At 36.0% G+C, this 27,808-nt stretch overlaps 1 protein-coding gene across 1 annotated transcript; it reads left to right on the forward strand.

The window, feature by feature from the left end:
• Positions 1 to 27,808, forward strand: mbt (serine/threonine-protein kinase PAK mbt). The gene is made up of 11 exons (XM_071585994.1): positions 1 to 109; positions 275 to 503; positions 806 to 1,078; positions 2,111 to 2,263; positions 7,071 to 7,421; positions 13,577 to 13,714; positions 16,310 to 16,498; positions 20,636 to 20,896; positions 21,991 to 22,135; positions 24,433 to 24,548; positions 26,572 to 27,808. Exons 2-11 carry the CDS (start codon positions 285 to 287, stop codon positions 26,731 to 26,733), a joined length of 2,007 nt encoding a protein of 668 aa, XP_071442095.1. The 5' UTR covers positions 1 to 109; positions 275 to 284; the 3' UTR covers positions 26,734 to 27,808.

Consider the following 27,808-nt stretch of genomic DNA (forward strand, 5'->3'; position numbering starts at 1 on the left):
CACAGGGGTCTCAGTGCGCCTCAGGGAAGCAACATGGTTCGTGGTGATTAGGTAAATCTTGTAAATACATTAGATGTAGGCGACTTCTCCTTGGGTGGGGCTCTTGCAGGTGAGAAATTTCCAGTTATATACCTTTGCTGTGAGATTGTCTGTGATGAACGTTGCATTTCGCTCTTCTCGTTCAAAAAAACATGTTTTAAACTGTCGAATAATTACTGGTTTATGTAAGCTATGTATGTTTAGGTTGATAATTATTGTTTATTATCATTTGCAGTTTCTATAAAATGTTCAATAAGAAAAAGAAGAAGCCACTAATCTCCCCGCCAACTAACTTTGAACACCGGGTCCATACAGGATATGATAAACGTGAAGGTCGTTACGTTGGCCTACCTTTGCAGTGGGCTAGCATTGTGGGAAACAATCAGATATTGAAGAGCACAAATCGGCCCTTGCCACTAGTAGATCCGTCGGAAATAACACCTACGGAAATATTGGATCTTAAGGTATTGTTTGACCCATTTTTAGTATTTACTTTGATACCTTCTAAATAAACAGTCATTAAATACATTGAATTACATGTAAACGTCACACGCTATGCTATTTATATTGCCTTGCTGTTTACTGGATTTCAATTGTTGGTATATTCATCAAGAAAATTATGTATTAATATTGCTGCCTGCGCTTAAGGAACAAGTTTCTACTGTGTTTAACAATGGAAAGTGGATTTATGGGAGAAGTCATGTCAGAGATTTAGATGCATGGGAGGAGATTTAACGTTATAAAAATTACTTTTTGACCATTTCAGACAATCGTGAGAGGAGATTCGCGAGGTAGAGAAAATGGAATACCGAAAACATCGAATGTGGCACGGTCAAACTCACTAAGATCCTCAAGCCCTCCTCGTCTACGAAGAGATTATAGACCTAATGTGCCTCCAGCTGTACCCGAAGGAGAAGTTGTTGGTCCAATGGTACAATCAAGACCACCGAGTGGATCTCACCCGCATAACTCTGAGCATCCAGGGGCAGTCACTCCATACCGAAATGACCGGATGGATCCATATCATCGCGATTCTTATGTAAGTGGCAAACTAACAATTTGCATTGAACACTTGTAGAAAAGGATTTCGTGCAAGAAGTTTTATTGTCTATTTAATCTTGTTAGCCTTGCTCTTTATTGTTTACCTAATCACGCTGCGAAATGTGTTCATTCAATCTGAGTGAAGAATTAAATTGTAAAGTTCGGTTAATCTTGCTGATGAATATATATGCATCATTTTTTGGTATTTTATAATGGTATCCCTTTTTCATGCTCTTAACATGTGCAACTGTTCTGCTCTATTTTTGCTTCTCCATGCCAAGTTGGTATAATATTTGTTTGCGCTTAGAACAGGATTCCATTGTTTTCCATGTATTTTCTGCCAAAAATTTTAGTTCAAGGCAGCGTTTTGCATCACCTCCAGAAGGTATTCCAATTCTAGGGTTATGTGGCTTGGCTTTGTCATTATTTCAATCCACTTTTAAAACTAATCATGAAAGTGTTCACCGTCATTGGCAATATATCCAGCTTGCTTACTTGTTGCCATCTATATGTCACACTCTAATATAGTCTGTTATATATATTTCCCGTTTATTGTTTTAATATTGGTATATGCTATTACTATGCTTTACTCCCAGTAATTTCTAAGATGGCAGATTTTAAGTAAATAAAAATTAACATGGTTGCTGGTAAGTGGTGAGGTAGTTTTTATGAACTAAAGTGACTCTAATTAGCTGAGAATTTAGTGACACTCGGGTATAGATTAAATGTCGACTTCGATGGAACAATGGAACAGTTTGTTACAAGTGCAGAAATAAGGCCTGCTCCCAGTATCAGGGTCTTGATATGGCAGGATGCATATTTATTCCAAGCAAACACTTATCATGTGTGTTCAGGAGACAGTTGGATGGATGGGTTGGGAAGACAGCACTGTAAAACATTCCATAATGAATGAAAATATGTTTGATTGGATTTCAAATTAATGGTGAATATTCATGTGATGTGTAAACTTTCCTCCAAGAAAATGATGAGGTAATATTGACATTAGGTCTGTTCTCCCTTTGTCTTGCAGAATGTTAAACTGGCTCACCGTGAAGGCTACCCAGCAGATTGGGCAGGGGATCCTGTGTCCACTCCGTCCATGCAACTTAGACCTGAATTATCTGAATATTGGGGAGCTGCATATCAGCAGAATCACATATCCAATGGGAACCTTTCTTCTCAGGTAAGTCTAAGAAAATGTTAGTAAATGACATTGCCCGAAGTACAGGTAGAATTCAGGGCAGTCATTCATCCAGTGACATCCTCTTCTCTTTTATCTTCCATTTTAATTCTCATCTAGTAAAACGTTTGGTAAGATGATGGCTGTTTTTCTATAGGATTTAATCATATGTATCAACCTCACAACTCATATTTAATTTGTATCAGTTTCAAATTTCTTCTGGTTTAAGAAATGAAAAATCTTGCATTGTCATGAGGTTGATCATGAGCAGGCCGTATTTCCTCAACCCATGAGCCAGAAAATAAGGTTTAATGGTATGCTGAAAATTATACATTTGACTCAAATCAGAATAGAAATTTTGCTGACTGATTAATGACATGTATTTGATATTATCAAAGAAAAGTATTTTTTTTTCTGAAAAAAATAAGGGCCTATAGGATGCCAATTTAAGTGCTGCATCATTCATTTCCATAAGCCATTTAATTCATGAATGCATATAAAATGCTATAGGAATTACTCTCCTGAATTTTGTGTTTTCACCCTTAGCTAAGTTAAATGCAAAATAAAAATTAGCATTAAATGGCAAATTTTATGGTAAAATCAATAATGTGCAAAAATGTAATGTTTGATTCTAATTTAATTTGGTTAAAAATATCATGTGTGCAAAATAATTTTTACTAACATTAAATGATCCCATTGTTATGACGTTTTTGTGAAGGGTATTGTTTTATTACTCTAATGGGGATAGTTAAATGTTTTCAAAGACTTATCTGGTTATTTTACTTACGGTTTGTCATTCATATACATTTAATAGCACGTTTGCAGTGATTCTTAATGCATTTTGCAAATTTCTTAAATCAGTGTGATATCCACTGACATTGATCGCTTGGTGGGCACTGCTCTTCATGAAAGCTTGGGGAAACCCAGTGGGCGCTGTGTAGTAATTGTTTTTAACATGTTTTACCGCAATGTTTCCTGACTGTTTCCTAATCTCATAGTTGACTCCCCTCACAGATCCGAATTACTGAAGTTGTTTAAAACCTACATCATGGTGTATTTAAAATAACAAATCCTATGAGAGTCACTCCCACCTCCACCACCCTAATTGATTGTGCTGTGACTAACCTCAACCAAGAAAAAGTAGTAACAACTGTTTGGGACCTAGCTATATCCTACCGTAGCATGGTGAAAATAAGTATTGATATTAGCCTACCTATAAAGAGCCTGAATGATAAAACTTACCTTAGGCAGTCTTTAACCCATGGGAATATACAATGTGATAGTAATAATATACAGTGTCAGTAAAGGAAGGCTTCTATTACTTTCATTCAATTTTCATTTACAATTTTGAATTGTGTTTTCCAATAATGCATCAGAAAATATTTCATAGAACGAAATGTGAGCCATGGCTAACTGATCAGATCTCTTGCTCAAAATTGTACAATAAATTACCCGCAGATATTAAAAATATAGAAAATTTATATCTTTTTAAAAAAACCGTATTAGCATACTTAATAGAGAAGTGTTTTTACAGTGTAAATGAGTATGTGAGCTGTGGGTTATAGCATTTCTTTTGTGATATTGTCATCTTTTTTTGTGAAATTGTTTTCTTTTCTATGACGTGCTATATATACATGTATAATGATTATATCATGATATATTGTGTCCTCTGGGAAAATAAATAATAATAATAATTGCTACTTAACTATCCTTAAAAAAACATGCTATTTCCAATAAAAGTTCTAACAATCATGAACAAAGGTTACTTACTCTATGAGGGATTTCAAAAACACTATGGTGAGCTAATTTCTACCGCTAAAAGAGCTAATAATGATAATAAGTTCCTTAATCCAAAACTGCATGGGAAATAATTAATTACTGTAGAGGTAAGAAAAATCCACAACTCATTCTCCCAAAACTTTTGAACCCTGAAAATAACACTGCCATCAGCTATTCATCTTTAGCTAATAAATTTAACAAACACTACATATCAGCTCCTTACCCAACTATTTCTCCAGCTAATGTGCTTTTTGCAAATTCACCATCGTCAATGTTTGCCAAGCCCTGTTCTGAAACCATTCTAAAAACTATTGTCCCCACACTGAGAAACAAATCCAGTGCTTGCCCTGATGCAATGCCTGTTAAAGTTTTTCATCATTGTTTTGAAGCCATAAAAGCACCCCCTTTATTTTTAATGAATGAATCTTAGATGCAAGGGATTTTCCCATCCCAATTAAAAGAATCAAAAGTAGTGCCCATGTATAAAAATCATTAACTGTGTTAACTATTAAAGCTGTGTTAACGATTAAAACAGTGGTGCGGTGGCTGTCATACTGGCTTCCCACCCAGAGTTCAGCTTCCCACTCAGAGTTCACCCAGTGGTGGCTATCGTACTGGCTTCCCACCCAGAGCTCAGGCTTCCCACCCGGGTTAAAATCCCAGCGGTGTTGAATGTTTTTCACGGGTATCTCGATCCCTACTTGAGGTGCTTTGTGGAGGGCACTTTGATTGAGTATGCCGTCCGTTGGATGGGACGTTAAACTGCGAACCCCTTGGCAACTTTCGTAAAGAGTAGGCTAATGCCGACGCCAGGTTTCTGTCTACCCTTCATCCTTTCCTATCCATCCCCTATGGCGCAAATGACCTCAGCTGTCGGTTGCCTCTCCTATATACTACTATTTCTGCGATTAAAACAACCACTGACCAATAACCATCCAGAATACAGATGCTAAAATATTTTTATAAGCCATGTATGCACAGATACGGTCTTATCTAGAATAAACTTCCTAATTTCCAATTCTCAGGATGTATTTAGATCTGAAAGGTCTACCACTACTGCCATATGTCAGGCAATCAACAGCATACTTAATTCATTAGATGCTAAGCACCAAACTCTTTGAATGTTTTTTTGACTTTTCAGAGGCTTTTGTAATGTAAACCAAAATAGACTACTAATTAAAGTCAATAGAATAGGAACTAGAGGAATTCCTCTAGATTGGATGAAGTCCTATATTCATAATCGCACTCAGAAAGTAGTGTTATCAGTTGATGGGTCAAAATATTCATCTGAAGCATACCAAGTTAACAAAGGCGTTCCACAAGGCTCAACCCTTGGGCCGATCCTTTTTCTAATATACATCAATTATCTACCTAACTGCTTACAGAATTATGAAGGAATAATACCAGTGTTGTATGCTGATGGCGCTAATGCAATAATTTCAACACAAACATATCCTAGCATTGTGGAAAAATCAGTCTTTCACACTTGCAATAAACAAGTGGTGGACTTAAATGTAAATAAAAGTAAAATAGTATACTTTACACGCAATAAGAATATATTAGATGATCTACCGGTAAAAATTAATGACAATCAATTGAGCATGTGACGGAATGTAAATTTCTAGGTATTTCTCTGTGTGCAAATATTCCCTGGGATACTCATGTAAAAGCCCTTCAACCTAAGCTCAGTTGAACCTGCTACTTATTGAGACATCTGTATGAAACTAGAAGTAAAACTGTACTACTTAATTTATACTATGGGGAAATTTATTTAAATATAACCTACAGTATAATATTATGGGGATCAGCTGCTATTTCTCAGACCATCTTTAAAATGCAAAAGAAAGCTCTTAGAATAATAACCAGGAAACCTCACAATGCTCCATCAAGGCCTATTTCCCATGAATTAAATTTGCTACCACTCCCGTGCATCTACAAAATGTTTTTAATTCTATGTATAAAAAATAAAATTGGCTACTATTCTCTTAACTCTGCTTATTATCATCATTACACCAGAGGAAGGAATGGCATCCATTTTGGGAATATAAGAACTAAAGCATTGAAATTAGCACCCAATGAAATGGGCATCAGATTATATAACAAACCACCCAAAAGTATGAAGGATACAATGGGTGCTGCTGCATTCAGGCATTAATTAATAATCTATAGCGTACTAATATCTACAGCGTAATATGTTCTACTCAGTTGACGAATATATTTACAATAATCCTAGCCAGTAAGTTCATACTCTTAGTTTATAGCAATGGTCATAGTGTAGTTCTTATTAATAATCAATGATTTCCCTTAATTGATATTTCATGTGCATGTTACAGTCAATTTTCATGGGTGTGTGCCAAATTTTATGTAACTGTGAGCACCATTTTTTAAAAATTGTAATTCAGGCTGTGTCTTTACTCTTTTTTGACGTGCTTTATATTATGTGCATACACCCCCCAGATATTTTTGTATTATGATCTCTGGGCAAATAAAAAGTAATAAAATAAACAATACTGCCATTTAGAGCTGTGTAAGAAGTTTGATAAAGCCATCCAGGTTACAAAAGAAGCAGTACATCAAGAGCACTATTAAGCTGGTTCTTTTAATATTTCATGTTCATTTTAATTATGATACCTGAGTGGTTGGGTTCACTAAGCTATTTCTAGGTTCACTAGTTTCCTAGAAATAATATTCTTGTGCTTTGACTAGTTTTCAGGGATTCTTTTGATATCAATAATGCATTTCCTAAACTCTGTGACTCCAGTGGTACAGCCCATACTGATATTGATTATTCTTGTTTAGCTATGTTGTTTCAAGGAAATCTGCAAAATGCTGTGGATTACGAATGATGAAATGTCTTTATCGATTTGTAAGCAGGTCCTTATTCACTGATATTGAACCATGTATATGTATTCATTGCCTGATCTAACCGAAGATATGGTGTTTATTTTTTACTTATGTTATCCTTCTATTTATTTTTTAAAAGTTGCTTGAGACTTGAGGTTTACTTATCATTTTCCTTTATTCTTGCTAGGCGCAGCAGTCCCATGCAGCTCCTCCTCCAGGTATAGATAATGCCATGCCCTACCCTGGATATTTGGGCCCTGCAAACACTTCCTCCTCTGCCTCCATTGCCAGTCGTCCTCCAGCAAGTCATCCCAGCCAGCAGCCACACCCGCCCCCCCAGCAACCACACCCGCCCCCCCAGCAGCCACACCCTCCACCCCAGCAGCCACACCCTCCCCCCCAGCAGCCACACCTGCCCCCTCCCCAGGCCTCATCCATGCCGCACCACCAGCCACAAATGCCGAGGAATCTCCAGCCACCTCCACCTCATGGGAATGGCTCTCAGTTGCAGCAGCAGCCAGGAATGCAACCCCAGAAGGTATGGGCACTCATGCCAGTGGCTCTGCTTACTCCCATGTAGTCTAGTCTCTCAACTTCCCGGAAGAAGCTTACTGTTATATGAACTTTGAGTGCTCACAAAAATTTCACTTGGTTGTGAAACTTTTAATGTGCTGTACCTACGTACAAAAGTTTTCAATTAACATGATGTAGAGCAGTGCGTGCTGTGTGGCATGGGTTAAGTTTACATACAACAAACATGGAAGAATTTCTCCTTTGTTTTATGGCATTGAAACTGTATACTGTGTGTTTTTCAAGAAAAAGATCAAAGCCCACTGTTTTTGCGAAACACTTGCAGTCTAAATATGTAGATTCTAAGAAACTATGCTGCTGCAGTAACTTTAACGGAGTCGATTGCTCATGTGCATTTGAATGCAACAATTTCAAATTGTAAAAATCATTTGCCGCAATAGGGATTACAGTCAAGGAATATAATTTTTTACACTTCGAAATTGTTGCATTTTATCAATTACAGGCTATCTTTTAAGTTGTTATAAGTACAAACAGTAATAAGTGAATTATCATGAAAGGTTGATAATTAATAGCAGAGGTGATGCAGTAACAACTGGTGGTCAAGGTGAAAATATGCTGCACCACCATGCGATTATTAATTTGTAATATGCTGCTGGAAATCTAGCTATCTATTTCTTTAATTTCTTTGCATGGAATGGTATTTGGTGTTTGCATTTTACATCCTGTCGCTCTGTCTTTTCTTGGGTCCTTAGTCCATGTAGATGGAGAGCCAAAAACCAGGAAATCTGGGGGAAATGGGAATTGTTTCAAAGCACAATAACCAAGAAATTTAGAACTCTGTAAGTATTTCTAGAAATAGAAATACTTGCAGAGTTTTCATGGGCTTAGGCCTGTCACTTGTCAGTTTATTATATAGTAAGTCCAGTAATCCTAAGAGTTCACTTATTCACACCTGCAGATTGGCATTTAATTTTTTTTAAATAAATACTTGTCGCAGGATGTGCTTACTGAATAAACATGACAGGAAAGAATTCATTGCCAATTTGCCTATTTAATTTGCTTAGTATTTATTTGGATGTATAAAACGCAAAGATTTTACTGGAGAAATATGTGTATTGGACTATTAAGAACTTTTATTTAAGTCCATTCATTATGAACCCAGTTAATTCAAAGACAGATATTTCAAATCATGTCTGCTATTTTAATTCATGGTGGTGTCAAAGATATTTGATGGCAATAAGTTTAATTTCATACTTTAAGCAAAGCAATTCAACAAATAAATGTTTTTGCATAGAATTTTTGCTGCTCTCAAAATGTAAAGCGTAGGGTTCTTCTGTCTACCCTTGCTCATGCAGGTCTGATGTTTTGAGTGCTAGGCTTGTAAACCTAGCCCAGTAAAGGTTTATCCTCATGTATGTATAGTTCTGCCCTTGAAAATGTTAAGAGAATTATTTTTTCGCCAACATTGCGTTAATTTTAGGCTTTTATCTTTCTGAAATAGGCCTTGTTGCATTTTTTTAAACTCCCAAGTCAGCATCAAATATTCCTATGCCAGAGTTTTATTGGATTGAAATGTATTAAAACAAGACTTGAGGAAAGAACTTCTAGGTTAATTTTTATTTGGCCCTTGGGTAGGGCGAATGCATGAAATGAAAACCTATGTGTCTGAATAAGTACAAGAGGGGACAATTAGTTTTCTGATTAATGGGCAGCAGGGTCTGCAGTAACCCTCTCTCTCTTTTGGTGTTTGGTCCTTAATTATAGGTTCGAATAAAGTTGTGCATTTGTTGAAGGCTCCGACATTTCATGGGTATTAAGGTTTAGTTACCTGCAATCAACTAATCAGGTAAGGGTGCCTGCTGATTGAGTATAGAATGTTAAAATGGCATCAAACAAACTGGGGAAGTGTTATGATATGAAAAATGAAAATACTCATTGAGAACCATGTTTGTCTTCATCGTAAGATCAGGTCACGGTAGTCTTAAGCCATGCAGGACTTGGCCAAAACCAAAACCATAGTTGAATCAGCTCAAGATATTCCTATGGAATATAAAGCATGGAGGGATGATATACTGTAATTACGAGGGTCATCCGGAAAGTAGTACCCGTTCGTGAAATAAAGACACAAAAGTAAATATTAACAAACATAAAAAATTTTATTTGAAAGAGGATACTTTAAACTACTTCTCAACGTAATCTCCAAGCAAATTAAGGCATTTGTCATAACGTGTGACAAGTTTCTGTATTCCTGCTGCATAGTCCTTCGCCGCCAGCTCATTGAGATACGCGAGGGACCCATCTTGCACAAATTTTTGCATAATGCAGATGGTGTTTAACAATTTCATGAACAATTGTTCGAGAAACATTGGGAAAATGCTCACAGATGTCATCAATTGTGACGCGCCGATCGTTCCTCACGAATTCGTCAACTGAGCTCACCAGTTGGTCTGTAATGACAGACGGTCTCCCCGAACGCTCATCGTCGTGTGTGTTCCCCCTCCCCATGTTGAAGTTGCGACACCACCGCCGAACAGACGACTCGTCCATTACATTGTCTCCATACACCTCCTTTAATTGGCGATGAATATCACATGGGCGAACGTTTCTTGCATTGAGGAATTTAATCACTGCCCTCACTTCACAACTGGCGGCGTTCTCAATTTTTTTAAACATTGTAAACAATCACAGAAACAACACAGGCAATGCTAGCGTCACGCAACTTGGCTCAGAGAAGGCAGACAAGCCACTGAAGCTATCTGACCTCGTCCAGCGGCTACTCGCGTCGTCAGCACTTCATGCGGCACGAACGGGTACTACTTTCCGGATGACCCTCGTAGTTTCCAAACTGGAGAAGTATCAGGAAATGGGGTGGTGTGGGGGGTTTAAAGGGATGAAGTTTAAAATATTTATCTGAAAAATTATTGGCCACCCTATATAATCATTCATGACTGAGGGAAGAGATCAGGTAAAAGTTCTATGAAGAACTAAGGTGAACTTCATGTAGCGTGAATATTGTTTCATATGTCTAGCTAATATCTTCATTCACTTGAGTTTCATAAATGCTGCTTACCCATTGAGAATTGTCCAGAAAAGTATTTATTGACTAATGATACAGAGGAACACACATCTCAGTCAATATGTACAGACTTAAATTTATATGTCAACCATTCATTGCAAAGCAATTAAGAAAAGTAATTTAATGGCGCTAACATTGCATAGAATATTTAAGCACATGGCTGTAAATCTGTGGCTTTTTTTTGGGATATTGGTAAAACTTTACCCAAAAAAATCATAAATGATAAATGTCTGATATAATGTTTGTCAGAGCATAAGTTTGGAAAAATGTGTGATCACAAGCTACACTGAGATGCTTACAGAACAAGTGCTAAATATTAACTGAATCAGCAGGCATGCTATCAGTCCAGAAATCACTTTCTCCTTCTGTCTCATTATGAAACATTTCTTGTTGAGTAAGGCATTTAAAAAAATCTTTTTGCTAGTAATGGAAATTACTCACCCTGCAAGGTGCTCCTCAAGGGAGGTTCCACTGTATCTCATGAGTCATGTTTGGGAAATGAGGTGATTGTCGAAATTAAAAATTGACTCATAAAGGTGTACCTGGTCTTGATGATATCACATGTATTCTTATATATGTTATTCTGCTATCATATGATTTTATCAAAGATAAAATTTACTGTTATATAAAATTTAAGGCATGTATTTGGTAAGCTATGTGCAAATTTATCTCCTAAATTATGATTATTTCCATCCTCTCAAAGATCTCCAAAGTTGTGCCTTTTAGCAAAAGAAAAGGCAAGGCAGGTGAGTTTAACAATTACAGACAGTCAGCATATTTTTATTATTGTTGTTCTAATGGTTATGGCAGGTCTTGGATGTACTCAGCCCATATAGAAATACATTCACTTCTAACTAAAAACAACCTGACAGGCAACACTGCAATAAGTCCCTTTCGATAGAAAATATCACCCAATAAATAAAATGGATATGGCATAACAGTACCAGCACTTAAAGGGATCAAATCATTCTTGTACAAAAGAAGTAGTAAAGTTGTAATTCTACAAAATGGCCTGCAATGTTTCCATAACAGTATCAATGTGAATGTTGGGGTGCTGCAGGAGTCTATTTTGGGACCAGTTTTGAACCTTGTATATACCAGTAGTGTATTCTGCAGCATTGGAACTCATTCAAACTTTCATTGTTATGCATTGTAGTACCTTCATAGCTATTCATTTGGAATTCTACAAACAGATTCCATGTGTAGGGGTCGTGCAAGCAGAACAGGCTTTCATGGTGAAGGACAACTGCTGTGCTTTAAAATGTCCATGCACTGATGGTTGATTGAGTGCTTTCATTGTCCATTTGGTCCAAAACCCTTAAATAACTAAGAAGAGGGAGTGAATGAGACATTAGTCTGCTTAGAGAGAAGCCTTGGAGCCCTCAAGATCATTTTCCTCCCTCCCCATCTTCTGTCTGTGTGATTGGGACTTTGTACGAGGGTCATCCGGAAAGTAGTACCCGTTCGTGAAATAAAGACACAAAAGTAAATATTAACAAACATAAAAAATTTTATTTGAAAGAGGATACTTTAAACTACTTCTCAACATAATCTCCAAGCAAATTAAGGCATTTGTCATAACGTGTGACAAGTTTCTGTATTCCTGCTGCATAGTCCTTCGCCGCCAGCTCATTGAGATACGCGAGGGACCCATCTTGCACAAATTTTTGCATAATGCAGATGGTGTTTAACAATTTCATGAACAATTGTTCGAGAAACATTGGGAAAATGCTCACAGATGTCATCAATTGTGACGCGCCGATCGTTCCTCACGAATTCGTCAACTGAGCTCACCAGTTGGTCTGTAATGACAGACGGTCTCCCCGAACGCTCATCGTCGTGTGTGTTCCCCCTCCCCATGTTGAAGTTGCGACACCACCGCCGAACAGACGACTCGTCCATTACATTGTCTCCATACACCTCCTTTAATTGGCGATGAATATCACATGGGCGAACGTTTCTTGCATTGAGGAATTTAATCACTGCCCTCACTTCACAACTGGCGGCGTTCTCAATTTTTTTAAACATTGTAAACAATCACAGAAACAACACAGGCAATGCTAGCGTCACGCAACTTGGCTCAGAGAAGGCAGACAAGCCACTGAAGCTATCTGACCTCGTCCAGCGGCTACTCGCGTCGTCAGCACTTCATGCGGCACGAACGGGTACTACTTTCCGGATGACCCTCGTATAAATGACTTAACCAATCACCACCTTTGTCGGTGATCTTCAAATAATTCTTTATGCTGATGGTACTACTATACTTTTATCTTGTGATTCCTTGACCAACTTGGCATGAAAAATGAACAAGATCTGCATTAAATACTATTTTGATGTTGAACTGCGTTGCTGTCAATGGAGGAAAATCACAAATGGCATATTTTTCAGTTAAAGCAAAATTTATGAAAGCAGCCTTTGAGACTAAATGACTTGTCACTCTTTCCAGTTACTCAGAAAAAAACTAATCGATCAAAAGAGATGAGCGTGAGCCACTTTAATAACTTTAAAAAGTTTGTGAGAGGCCATAGCAGGGTCACATCCATGAAATGCAATTTAATAAAAAATCTGTGCTATTAAATTGTATTACTCTATTAGGTAGTATCTTAATGATACTATATTCCAGAGACCATTGTGTATTTTATGCATTATGTATATTAATACACATATTTTGACTTGTCTTAATCTAATTTGTATTTTTATCTGGGATCAATAAATGTTATGAAACTTAATAAAATTAAGAATACAAAGTAACTTTCCACTGTCCTTTATTAGCGTACTCTAATAAAGTAAAGTACGCTAATAAAGGACAGTGGAAAGTTACTTTGTATTCTTAATTTTATTAAAATGAATTTCCACAAGGTTGAGCCGGGAACAATTGAATATTATGAAACTTAGTGATCCGGGATCAAAATGTAAGCTCTGGAGGTAATCTGTTGCGCAACACATGGCATTGTTAATTTTGGTGTAATCTTCAAAAGAATATAAAAATTCCTTAGCCAAATTTTAAATGAGTGGGTTACTGTATATATGATTCCATTTTGTGTAACATTCATACTATGTTTATTAATTACTTTGTTTCCTTTTAGGCCTTCATGCCTGATCAGCCTCCATCCGCCCGTCCAGGAAACCACAACATGGCTGATCAGAATCAGAATATTAAGCAAGGCCCTCAAACTAGTGTATCAAAACAGCATTTGGAGCAGCAGAGGCTTACTCATGAACAGGTATGTGTGTGTGTGTGAATGAAGTCATATTAAAGTTTACTTTTAGATTAAATCAAATTTAAAGTGTAAAAATTGGCAGAGGAGGGGTGGGGAGGTTAGGGATGATGGAGTATGTGGTTGTTTATTTGATTCAAATGTGCAGAGAGTATTGGGAGAGGGATGGGGAAATAAATTTGTTTGTTGCCAAGTGTTACACTCGAGTTGGATGAAGCTCTTACAATTTCCGACTGTGCGAGGGCATCCGACTTTAGACCTTTCAGCATACTATGTACCACTTCTGGAGCGAAGTCACTGCTGCGATTGTGGTCTTTTAAATGCTTGGCCAAGAGTGAGGTTGAACCAGAATTTGAAATGCTTTTTGAATCAATTTTCAGATGTTCTTGCCAGTCTGACCAATATGTATTGTATTACCATTGTTACATTTTAATTTATAAACTCCTTGTTGTAAAAATTTATCCTTCGAATCTTTGGCATTTCAGAGAAGTTTGGAAAGGGTCAGAGGTATATAAGAGGATTCTCTGAAGGAAGTTGGGAGGCAATTTGATAATTTTTATGAGATGCTATTGAGAAATGACAGGGAACACCATTTCATATTGGTTAGTTATTGTTGGTCTAAATGGGAGACATGATTGATGGCCGTTTGCTTCAGTTTTTTCATCAATAAATTTTCAACCAAACTGTGTGTAACCATTGTTGGAATTTATGGCTGTTATGTTTCAAGTTATATGTTGTCATTATTGCGGATGAGTGGAATGTTTAGAAGACCATGGATCATCGAATGTAGGGTGCCATATTTATGAGAAAAGTGATGAAATAAGTAAAAAGGATTATATGATAAATTTAGGTTGATGTAAACGTAAAATGAACGTACATACAGTTGTGAAACAATGGAAAACAAAAAAGTTCTGACAGAAAACTTGATTGGAACTGGGTTTATTGAAGGGGGTAGGTAAAAACAATTTCATGAGTCAGGGGAATTAAAATTAAAAAATCAAAAAGGACCCAAGTTCACATTTGCCGTCACTCAATCACTCGGGTGTAATGAGTAAGAATGTGATTGTATCTATTTTACAGGGTACGGCAGTTAACTCAGGACAAATTAAACTTTTGTTTAAAAGCAAATTTATTTTTAAAAAATGCAAATTAAAATTAAAATCTTTTTTTTTTCAAGCAAATTTATTTAAAAAATGCAAATGAAAATCCTTTTCGTACAAGTGGAGGTATCTGTCCAGAGTAACATCACTCAATGTAACCCCCTTCAGCTGCAATGACCGCCTCCAATCTTGTCCTGAATCAATCACATGCACCCTTTAAAACAGCACTGTCCATATTTGCAAATGCTGCTATGATAGCGGTGCGTAGAGATGCAACATTAGGGTTCCTCATTTTATCGGTAACTCTTTCAACTATGCTCCAAACATAATAGTCGAGGTGGTTCAAGTCCGACCTATTTGGGGGCCAGAACTCCTTTGACCAGAACATGTCAATGTTATCTGACAGCCATTTTTGAACTAAATGACTAGTATGAGCTGGTGCACCATCCTCTTGAGAAACATATTGTTACCATCCACGGTTTCACGACATTCTTCAAAATTTGCGAAGTTTTGTAAAATTCCTCTGAAATCAGCACCTGAACATTTCCTCAAATGAGGATTCCTCGCCGAGTTAGCGAAATCTTCCCCAGACTTCTCCAAAGCATTATACTTAACCAAAATATCATAAACAGTTGATCTGGGATAACCGAAGAATCGAACTCTTTCACTGGGCGAACACCCAGAGTGAACACTTCGATAATAGCGGCTATTCGATTGTACTCCACACTTGTACATGACATCTTGGCCATTTTAAGTTATGACTGTTTATTAGATGCCTATAGCTTTCAAGAATGCCAATTGCGACCTCCAGTGGAACTACAATATGGTGGGAAATTCAAATTGAAATTTGTCCGAAGATAAGCGCCGCACCCTTTTTAATTTTGTATTCATCTGTATGATTGACGGGCCACTGGCAAAGGAGGAATCCTTACAAACCCTGAACAAGTGGTGAGTGCGATCCACTAAGGTCTAACTCACCCAAGTGATTGAGTGACTCCAAACATGAACTTGGGTCCTTCTTTTTTATTTTTTAATTTTAAATTTATTTTACTCAAATTTCATTCCTGTGTGAGAACAATGGATTCCTGGTATAAGAAATATCCTTGCAAACCCTGAGTGTGTGTGTGTGAATGGGTTCCACAAGCTGCGTGCTTTTTTTGCCGTAAACCAGGAAACTGCAATGGCACATGTCAAAAAGAATTCTTGAGAGACAACAATTACATGAAGTTGTTACAATTAAGTGTAGCCTTAGTATAGATGGAAATGTAGCTTATATTTTAAAAGTTAACATTCATCTGACATTCCCTCAGAATGTAGTCAGGCCAGAGGCACTGCTGTTTAGCTATCATGAGCATTGCTTTTTATGAGATTATTGTGAGTTGCGATTAAGGAGCTGATTTACATTAAGGATGTTTTTATTAATTTTGAAATTTCCATTTATAGCATATTGAGAATATAATGAGGAAGAACTCTTTCTAAAGCTGAATTGTGACAATTTCAGTTTCGAGCTGCTCTGCAAATGGTTGTCAGCCCTGGGGATCCACGTGAGAACCTGGACCAGTTCATGAAGATTGGCGAGGGCTCCACAGGTATAGTTTGCATAGCTGTTGACAGAACAACGGGGGGACAAGTTGCAGTGAAGAAAATGGATCTCAGAAAACAGCAGAGGAGGGAATTGCTTTTTAACGAGGTCAGTATGTCTCAATCAAACAAGAATTCATTCCTTAGTTTTGAAGATCGTAAAAATCTGGAGAAAAGGCATTTTGGGAAATGGTGGCTATGCCAACAGTCACCAGGGCCAGTCACTTCTGGCTAATATTTATTGTTGTTTCTGGCATTCTACCGACTTGGGTAGGTAGTAGACCACAATGCCAGGCAATTTGTAAAATGTAGGAATTTGTTGGAATTCTGGAAAGAGGCAAGAAAAAGTTTTCCCGCCAATCAGAAATTTAGGGAAAAGTGAGAATTTGCAACAAATAATATCTGATGTGAATAAAGTTTCTGATTCATCTCAGCCATATTTCCATAATCATGACTTTTGTATCTTCTGCATGTGACTTTTTTGTGAATGAGTAACCTCTTTTTAAATGGTAGAATTCAATGAATTGTGTATTCTGCAATATGGTGAAGAATTGTGTGTCACATACTTGTAATTTTATGGAACATTCATGTAGATAATGAGAGTTATCGAGTGTTGCACTGAGAAATAACTGCTTGCCCATGGTGTACTACAGCTGAGTAGTGATTGGCGCTTACTTGTTTAAGTTATTTTATCACTGTTGATAAATGGTCCATAATTAAAATGTTTTGTTATGCTAGCAATGTATGCATGCTGATATTCATCTTTGCTATAAATTAGATATGAAATATTAACTAATTAAATTAATATAAATATAAGCTATAATATAATATGAATGAAATAGAAATATAAGCTAATTTATAAAAAAAATGTCAAACTGGAGAGTAATATGCATCCATTTATAAACAGTTAAATTTCACTGTAAAATGAATTCCTGGGAAAGCCATTATGAGCTTGCATTGATAATCCTTCATGTAATTGTATTTTTAGAATGCTAGCAATGAAAAATACATGAAGGTGTCATGGTAATGTGACATTTATCTATGTGGGTCGTTCAATAGTCCCTTTAAAAATCCAAGAAAAAGTTCTTGTAGCATCAGAAAAGGTTTACTTTCAGTAAGTTTCATCTCTCACCAGACTGCTGTTAAAGTTTCAGCTGTATCCATTGGATGGTTTTGTCCTTTAAGCTGACTGAAGCAACAGTCTTTTGTTCATTTGGAGAAATCGAAAAGTGAGTTTCTTGTTGTGTTGTAACACTTTGAAACTCACAGAAAGAGATCAAAGCCAAGTTGAATGAAGTTCACGGCACATTTGCTCCTGTGTTTTAGACTGCTCTCAGAGGAGAATAGACGCAATCGTGTGGTAGATTCTGAGGATAGTTTGGCACTGTTCCATCACATTCCTAAAAAGTTTCTGTGGCTATACAGAACTGTGAACTAAGCATGTACACTCTAATACACTCAAAGTCAAAGGAACTGGATTTCTAAAGGTAAAGTGGGTTTCCAGCTGGGAAAGAAAGATGGATAAATCTGCCAAAAAGGTGATGGCCACGGTTTTTTGGAATGCATGAGGAATCGTCTATATCAATTACTTGCAAATGGACAAACGATAAAGGGAGAGTATTATGCATCATTATTGTACAGGTTGACCAAAGAAAAAAATAATTTTGCATCCAGGCAATGCACAGGTGCACACTGGAGCAGTTTTAATGGCAAAAATTTTGAAATACAGTTTGAATTATTGCAACATCCACCTTATTCACCAGATTTGGCTCCCACTGACTTTCCTTTCTTTATAAACTGGAAAAAAAAGCTGAAGAAATCCTGGGAAAATGTATCGAGCTAAATGAGGATTGTTGAAAAATAAACATCTGCCAAAATATTTTTTACCCATTTTCCCCTGCGAACATTTTGAAAAACCCATTTAGATGATTAAATAAAGTCAAAAACTGAAATTTTAGACCAGAAAACTCTACCATGTACAAGATTGTTATTTTGATGTACCTTCAATTTTTTTAAACTTTTAATTAATTCATTATATGTGCATGAATGTAACAGAGGTAAATGTTGAATTAAGTATTTGTGTAAATTGAACAGTGTCAGTTGGATTACATTGGGTGAAAGAGATAGTAAAAATGGTGGAACAAAACCTTGAAAGAAAAGTACTCTCCACAAAGCTCCAAAGTAGGGATCAGTGTACCACTGAAAAAGATCTGCCACCTTCAGGATTCAAACCTAGACCCTCTGGGTGGGAAGCCGGTGCATTATCCACCAGGACATCCCGATCCCCATCTCTGAAAATCAAAGACATGCAAATATATGGAGGCAAAGGAAACCCAACCGAAAAAGTATGACCAAACAGTAACAATTTTCCAGTAGATATAATTTATTACGTGTAGGTTTTGATGTCCTACACAGTTTTCATATGAAAATCGTTACCAATTGTACCACATCACACCTAATAATATGCAATTCAGACCCAAGACTTTTATTCCTCCTCAAGGCTTCTTATGGAGGAAATGAAATATTTTGCCAAATGTTCAATTGAAGAATAGCTGTCCAGATTTTGCTATTTTTGTACCAATTGTATGCATTTCTCAATATGATATTTGGATTTATTTTATATTAATCTATAACTAAACCAGGAGGCTTTTTGGTATTGTCATAAACTAAAAACTCTCATGGCCATAACTAGAGTAGCCTTGATATAAAAGGGTTCATTCTTTGAAAGAAACTTTTATTAAGTTTATTCACTTGGTAAGCAAGCAGATAATGAGTACATTTTTCATAATATTATATGGGTTGTATTATTACTAATTAAATATTAGTAATAGTATTAGCAATTCTTCATAATAGGCTCCATAACAGAAAAGAGCCACTTGAGATTACAAATCGGTAAGAATATTTTCATGTTGAATAACTTCTTTTGTTCCGGAAGTAACCATTAGAAGTGAGTGAGTGGAAGGTCAGACAGTTAGAAATTTATTTTTGAACTTTTCATTTGCATAATATCTTCACAGAAACCTTCAGACAAATATCATTTCCAAGTCTGAGAATCACAAAATTCCTTCTAATAAATGTTTAGAATCTGTGGTGTGGGTGCAGGATAGTGATAAGTTACTAACAATTAACCCTAAAAATAATAGAAACTATATCTGTGGCATTTATTTTTAATAATTTAGTGTTGTATAAATTTTACTTTTACTTACTTGGGGGTACTTTTTATTGTGTATTGTATATCACTGTTATCTGTTAAATTAGGTTTTCTAGTAGATTTTTTCTTGTATAATTTTGGACTTAATTGAATCATTTGGGGTCTTGCTAGATTGAATGCCTATCAATACTCATATCACATCAATGAAATGGAGGAATAGAAAATGAAAAAATAAGTGCTAGGTATGATAGGACAGGAAAGGGATATTGCTGGGAGAAATCATATGGAGACAGGAAAGATGTATGCAAAGTAATTTGATTGACGATGGGATGATGAAGACTGTGATAGAGGGGAGAGTGTGAGGCAAACAAGTAATGGGTGGGAATAGAATAGGGATGCTGCCCATAATTATGGGTGTTGGAGGCAGAATTTTATGGGCCGTTGAATGTAGCGAGGAGCATAATGTTTTGTCTTGTTATTTGAGGCTAAAGAATCTAGCTGTGTTCAATCTTTTTCCATTCAAAACCTACCTTAAATTGGTTTTCTAACAAATAATCAACTGTAAATATATGTCAAGTTAATGAAAGTTTTGCAGATTTATTGCAAATATAAACTTAATAGCCAGAAATAAGTGCCCATTTTTTCCACTAAGTTTAAAAAAAGTAAAATGTTCTAACTTAAACAAAAAGCATCATAATTAAATGCTTAATGTTTAAAGATCGAATTTCCATTTTATTAATGGAATGTATCATTGTAGTATTGATATTGTTCTGAGTAGAGGAAATTCAGAAATCTATTCAATGGCTTGTTCAAAAATGGTGAAAAATTTCCAAAGTAGTATTTATTAAATTTTTTATTTTGTGTTCAATAAAACCAAATGATTTATATTTCCAACTATCAGTGGATAAATAGAGTACCATCTTTGAAAATTCAAGAAAATTTAGAAAATGTCGTGATGGCCAGACAGTGGACACTTTTCAGTGGCTCCAGTTGGGCATTTGAATGACCAGAAATCATCATCTTTGTTTTGTGTCACAAGAGAGTAAAAATGCACTGCCAATTATGAATGTAATAATTTGATATGTGCTTCTGTAGGTAGTAATCATGCGTGATTACCATCACCCAAACATTGTTGAGATGCATGACAGTTTCCTGGTTGGAGATGAATTGTGGGTGGTGATGGAGTTCTTGGAGGGTGGAGCCCTGACGGACATAGTCACCCATGCTCGTATGGATGAGATGCAGATAGCCACAGCTTGTGCACAGTGCCTACAGGCTCTTGCCTATCTCCATTCTCAGGGTGTTATCCACAGGGATATCAAGAGTGATTCCATTCTTCTTGCTGCTGATGGAAGGGTATGTACATCATCATCACATTATGCCCTTATAATTTGTAGCATTTGATTATTTTTAAGAAAGAGGTAAAATTTTATTTGACCGATAATATGCAGTGTGTCTCTTGATCATCTGTAAATGGTTATGGAAGATAAATCAGTTTACATTTAAACAAGTAGAAATACTTCATTGCAAATAAAAAAATGACAAATATTGCACAAAGATTACATATTATGAAATGTTTTGTATACCATATGAATTAACATTAACAAAATTGCAGTATGCAGAAAACTTTTGAAAACTGATTATTCAAATCTATTTAAAACTCATTTTGTGAGCAGTTAAAAAAGTTTAATGAAGGATACATATTAGCAAGTATCATGATTCTGACCATTGGAGTATTTTTAATGTGGTTAGTTCCATAAGAGGAGACTGAAAAGAGCATGGGTTTCTTTTCAGAAAAGTTAATTTTTTGTAAAAGAAATGGGCAGGATTTGTTATTGTATGTAATAGCATCTGAAACAAAGCTCATCAGTGATTCAAGTAATGATTAATATAAATTGTACATAGTAATTCAGTCTTTCATTTAGTGTTCCTAGGAAATCTTCTTTGGATCTTTTCTATGGACAGTGTGTTTTTTCTTTGAAGAATATAGCAGAGGTGAATTCATGAACAGATGAATCTACTACCAATCTGTACAGAAGTTTAAGGGAGTTTATGCTTAACATTTTGGAGGATTTTCAAATAAAATTATCCTCTTTTATGATAATTTTGAAGTTAAGATGGGAAGTGATAATAATGTGCTGTGAATATCTAAATCTTTAAATTGATATAGACCCACCAGAAAGTTCCCTTACATTGAGTGGTTGAACATGATTGTGGAATATGCCTGAATAAATCTCATTAACCGTACACTTTTTGGGATTGAACTTTCCATTGAAGTGAAGTAAGACTAAAAATCCCTCTATTTGAATTCCACATAACAACCATGTTCATATTTCCATTCATATTTCACTTTGCTGTGTTTGAAACTTGCTGTATTATATATGCTTGCACATCTAGTTTCAGTTATTATTTTATGCTCAATTTTGAAACTGCATATATTTTATCATCAGGTGAAATTGTCCGACTTTGGATTCTGTGCCCAAGTATCTCAAGAGCTGCCCAAGCGAAAGTCTTTGGTGGGCACACCTTATTGGATGTCCCCAGAAGTTATCTCCCGTCTGCCTTATGGCCCAGAAGTAGATATCTGGTCTTTGGGTAAGTTGAATTTAGAAATGTATATCAGTATTTACTAATGACAAATTGTTTGTGTCTTGGAAAGTTTTAGGAATGTACAGTTACTCATTCAAAATTACTTTTATTAACAATGCTTTATAATTGCTATTATTAATATAAAAGTTCTTGTTACTCACTGACATTTTTTATGTCACTCAACTCACTGAAAACAGTTATTCACTGAAATTAGTGACAATTAATGACAAAGGGAAGGATAAAAGCAAACATTTCATGAAGTAGAAGAAAGGGATAGGTCGTTTCTAGTGAATTGGCTTTCAGACTGTGAATTTAAAGGTTTTCTTGTTTGAAACAGTTAGAGTTCTCATGAAAATATAAACTGATTTTCATAGAACAAGTCAGCAAGAAAATGTTTCCAATGATCAAATTACTATGAAATCTCATTCAAAATTCAAGGGACCGAAAAAATTCAAGCATCTGGATTAGACTCTGAAATATCTGGGTCCACAATAAACTTACTTTAAAAAAAATTCTCACTGTCCATATTTGGCCAATAAAGCCTCAACAGCATTTATCTGTCCACTAATATACTGACATACAAGATAGTAATTTAATAGTTTCTCTCTGTTTGGGAAGGTGGTACTTTCTGCTGTAAGTATTTACTAAAAAAATACAAAACTCAAAGCATATCTATGCAAGAATATGAATTAGTGGTTGAGGGCTTGATTTATAGACATTTGAGTGTGGGTTTTCGTCTTTTGTCCTCAGCCCACAAAATCAGAGTTACTAATGTTTTCTAAGCATGTATTGAAAGGTTTTCTTTTCTATAACCAATCTACTGGTTTTTGTTTATGTTATCATACCTATGTTTGCATAAGAGAAATCTATATTCCCTTACAAAGAATTAGCAGCATGCTGATAGAAAGCTTTCCTAACAAGAAAATAAATTCTGTGGCTTAACTATTTGTGGAGCTTTCTAAAAGGTGTGTGCACAAGAAAGGATTTTTTTATATGTGATGTAGTTTTTTTTCAAACTGGCCACATGTTCCTCACTGGCAATCCAAGAAAAAGGATGACTATCACTCATGGATGATGCTGCTACAGTGGGGAAAGTGGAGGACTTTATCATAGTAGACCAAAGAGCAACCATCCAAATGATCATGAATGAGACATGAGGCTGATCTTAGCTACGGCAGTGTGTAGAATATTTTTCACAAAGAATTACACATGTCATAGGTTTCAGCACATTGGGTTCCATGACTACCGACTTCTTTTCTGAAGCAAGATATTGAATCTTTTGGAGCAGGATAAAAATGATATTATGGTCTGCTAATGTTGGATTAACCTTGGGTATATCAGTATGAACAAGAAACCAAAGAGATGAGAAAGGTGTGGAATCACAGCAACTCATTTCCCCCAAAAGCAGACTAAGGTGCAGAAGTTGACAAGGAAGGTCATGCTGTCTGTCTTTTGGGACTGTTGTGGAGTCACCTTAACGGGCTATCTGTAGAAAAGTCAAACAATCATTGGTGCCTAATACTGCACCCTGCAGAGCTAATTGCATGATGCTCTGGAAAAGAAATGGCACAGTGTGGTCACTAAGGGCATCCTTCTTCTTGCTGACAATGCACATGCACCCTCATCTTGAGGTGGCGGTTGAGGAATCAAGGCAATGTGACTTTAAAATTTTACCAGATCCACCCCATTCTGCCGATCTCACTCCAAGTGGCTTTTTTTTATTCGAATTACCCAAAAAACCAGTGTAGGATTGAAGATTTGACAACACAAAAGGTGACATTCAAGAAGTGTAACGATGGGAAGTAATCATTTTCTCTGCTCAACATTGTCTCATGGGTGATCCTGAGAACCTTTCGAGCTGCATGCAAAATCAAATTTATTGTTCTGTAATTGTCACAGGTGGCTGCAATATATATTGAAATTTATTGGATTTAGTATTATGGTTCGGTTTTTTATCCCTCTCATAAAATGGCCTTGGAAACCATTGTTCGAGACCATCACTGTGGTTTATGAGGATGAGATTGATTAAATAGCCAGAGAGTGATTATTATTCTTTGCTCTTACCTGAAATTACATCTGGTCACACCCCTCCTAATCCCCTCCTCATCTGATCATCATCCTTTCCACTGTCCCCTCTTAAAGCTTACAGCATATATTGCTATCAATCTAGCTAATGAATGAAGTCATCTGCATTGCCTTCAGCAAATAGTTAAGAAATGTCTTTTGGTTTGGGAAATGAAGGGGAACACATTATTCAAGTTAATGCTTTCCTAATTTCCATTTCTCCCTTCCTTTTTGTCTAGGAATAATGGTCATAGAAATGGTGGATGGTGAACCACCATATTTTAACGAACCTCCTCTGCAGGCCATGCGCCGAATCAGGGAAATGCCCCCTCCAACACTGAAAAATAGTCATAAGGTAAGTAGAGAAATTTATTACGTGCCATTAATGTATCATCTTAGGATTGAGATAAAAGTATATTAACCCTCTTAGTGCAGTGGGGATTCCAGGGGTACTAGTGAGAAGTGCGAAGGGTAATTTAAGAAAATGTATCACCTTAGGAAAAAAAAAAAACATTACGAAGTTATTTGTTTAGATATCCATATGCAGTTTTTTTATTTTAAAATAAAATATTGTAGTTAATAATGATGTTATACATTTACATCATCTGAAAAATAAATGTAATTATTACAGTATTATAAATTTGAAGAATATTTTTTTAGCAATAATATTTCCATTTTTAGACACAATACTAATATTTTTTAAAACTTTTTTCAATAAAACTACCATATTTAAATATAAGAAAGAATCAAAAAGACATGTAGAAAAAATGCTAAATAAATTAAGAAAAACCGGTGAATTGCAAATTTTTTTGTCAGCCTCTGCATAGTTCGATTTTGTTGAAAAGGCTGATCTCACTGAGTCAAATTGGGACTTCCCCTTTCCTTGAGACTGCGGCAATGTGCTTACAATCTAAAGGCAGAAAAAACGAAGTTCTAACTCACAGAGAACTGCTGACAATGTAATCCAATACACAGGGCGATGGGAGAAACCAAAATGATTACAAAGCAATGCTCTCATTTCCATATCAACAAAGTCTGAATAAGGAGTTATATATCAGCACCACCACACCATAACACATTCAAGAGATTACAGATGAAAACAGATTGGTAGCCTTTCAGTGGCTTATCATAGTGGAAAGACCACTCAGAAAAAAAAACGAGCAGACAATTAGGCTGAGCTTCCCGACATGTACAAAACTGAATGTAAAATTATAGTAAGAATTATACTTTTTGAAAAGCATTTAAAATTGCTAATAAAACATTAAAAAATGTGTTATATAATTGTATGGAATTCACCCTATCGATAGCACAAAAACCATTAATTATTAAAGAAAAAACCATAAGTTGCAGCGATTTAAACAATAGCCTATGCAAGAGCTGATATATCGGCCCGCCGCACTTTTCGCCAGGGATACAAAAGCCAATATATCAGCCCGCTGCACCAAGAGGGTTAATCTGTGCTGGATCAATGCACATGTGTTATTATTGAATTTGGGAAATATAGTTGGGCAATAAATTAATAATCAATTTCAATGCATGTTATGCATTTTTAGTAGCTAAAGTATTATATATTTTTTGCAGAATGTGAGTGCCATTTAAAGGAGGAAAGCTATTTCCTTAAAGCATTAATTGCTTGCGAGATGTAATTTGCATCTGCCTCCAATCTAAAGAGGCATGGAAATTTAACCTTTCCAAATTTTATTCCATTCAAAATTTATAGTGTGTTTTTCATTCAATTCTTTTTTGACCGTGACTGATTTCTTGCCAGGCAAGACAGAAAAACTAAGATGATACCAAATGCTAAGAAAATCTGAATGCACTGTCTTCCCTTTTCTTTCCATGAGGTAGTCTTCATGTAGAAATAAATGAAAGAGCACGCCACCATTTCTCATTCTTTATTGTTTTTCAGTTGTGTGCTAGAGATTGAACATCATGATGGAAGGGGGAATGCTAAGTAATTAGGAAAAACAAATGCATTTGAAGTGTGATGTAGCTCGAAAAATTTGAAGAACTGGGGAAAGTAATGGTGTACGGAGAAATGTGCTTTGATTTCATGCTGAGAGTACTTCAGAAGTGCAAAGCAGTGCTTATTATTTTTCAGCTTTGTCCAAAACTTACTCTAATCAATATTCTAATTATGGTCGTAAAGAATGGTCCATTTTTGACTGTTTTCTTTGTTTAAGTGTTCTGTCATTTATTGCAGTTTTCACCTAAGTCCCTTTCAGTGGCAAAATGACCAGAATGCAGTTTGCCATTGATTTTGCCCCTGCATTGCACTACTCAACTGTCCTAGGTAGCATCCCTAGGACAGTTGAAAAGCAAAATGCTCATTTCCAGGAATAGAGGGTGCAAATAATGGTGTTCTGTCTCCTCCTCAGGTCTCACCCCGCCTCCAGAGTTTCTTGGAGCGCATGTTGGTCCGTGATCCAGCGCAGAGGGCTACAGCTGCAGAGCTCCTGCAGCACCCCTTCCTCCGGCATGCAGGCCCCCCCGCACTCCTCGTTCCCCTGATGCGTGTCGCACGCCATGGCAACTGCTGAGAGTCACCCCCTCAGAAATTGACTGTTACCGCCTTGATATTCCTTCTCCTTCATTCCAATAGTGTTCAAAACATTCCCTTTTTAAAAAGGATATTTGAATGAGTCAGTACAGTCACATTCAGTTAATTATGTAAATTTTTTGTTAACTGTTATTAAGAATGTACTTTTGACTGACTGGGTTCATAGTACCATAATATGGTAGCTAGCCAAAGTGATATGTGTTGACAATTTGTCTGTTAAGACGGGAAGGGAGTCCAAAGTTGTGACCTTTTAGAGCAGCTTTTATCATTGAGAAGGCTTTCCATCCCAAAAAGAACATATTTTAAGCTGTCTTATACAGACCAACCTTTTATATTTCTATGAAGTGTAATAAGAGATTTAACTAGATTTATAGAAAGGAAGCAATAATTTTAAAATATTTTGCACTATAAATTTTATGATGAGAATTTAACAGATAAAAACATTATTAAATCACTTCACGTAAATCTAGGTAATCTGAAGGACAATCATGACCTTTGGGGTAGCCTTTAAAATTGGCTTTGGAACTAACATCAAGGCTAATGCTACCCTACTCCACTCATATAAAATTTCATATTTGAGATACAAATTAAATTAACCATCTTTTGGTTGATGGTAATCAGATTATGTGAATTGAGTGGTAAACATTTTGTGATGCACCTTTTGAAGAAGGTACTCTTAGAAAAAATAATTGCAATTGTACTGAAGTATTGTGCCTGAAAGTAGACCTGCATTTTCATGGTTTATCCACAGGGAATTAAAATAAGCAGGGATGTCTTTTACACTGTGCTTTAAAATGGCCTTAACTATGAGATTTGAAAGAGATAACATTTTTATGGAAAGTTGTGTAAATTTTACTGACTAGATTGAAAATATTCTTAATTGAAATGTGTATAGGTATTCAACCTTATGAAAGCATCATTTATTGTTGTACTTAATTTTATTGTTCCACATTTTAAACAAAACTTCACTTGTCACAGTTGGGAACAGCTCTGTTATGCTCTTTGTGTTTAACACCTGGTTTACAATTGAAATTAAATAGGAGCATCAACCATGA

Source organism: Hetaerina americana, unplaced genomic scaffold (assembly GCF_022747635.1).
Source record: "Hetaerina americana unplaced genomic scaffold, ioHetAmer1.1.p SCAF_2, whole genome shotgun sequence".
Classification (NCBI taxonomy): Eukaryota; Metazoa; Arthropoda; class Insecta; order Odonata; family Calopterygidae; genus Hetaerina; species Hetaerina americana.

Coding starts and splice junctions, on each gene's coding strand:
- mbt (XM_071585994.1), top strand. CDS start 285: ATGTTCAATAAGAAAAAGAAGAAGCCACTAATCTCCCCGCCAACTAAC. Junction 504..805: donor CGGAAATATTGGATCTTAAG/GTATTGTTTGAC, acceptor TGACCATTTCAG/ACAATCGTGAGAGGAGATTC. Junction 7,422..13,576: donor CAGGAATGCAACCCCAGAAG/GTATGGGCACTC, acceptor GTTTCCTTTTAG/GCCTTCATGCCTGATCAGCC.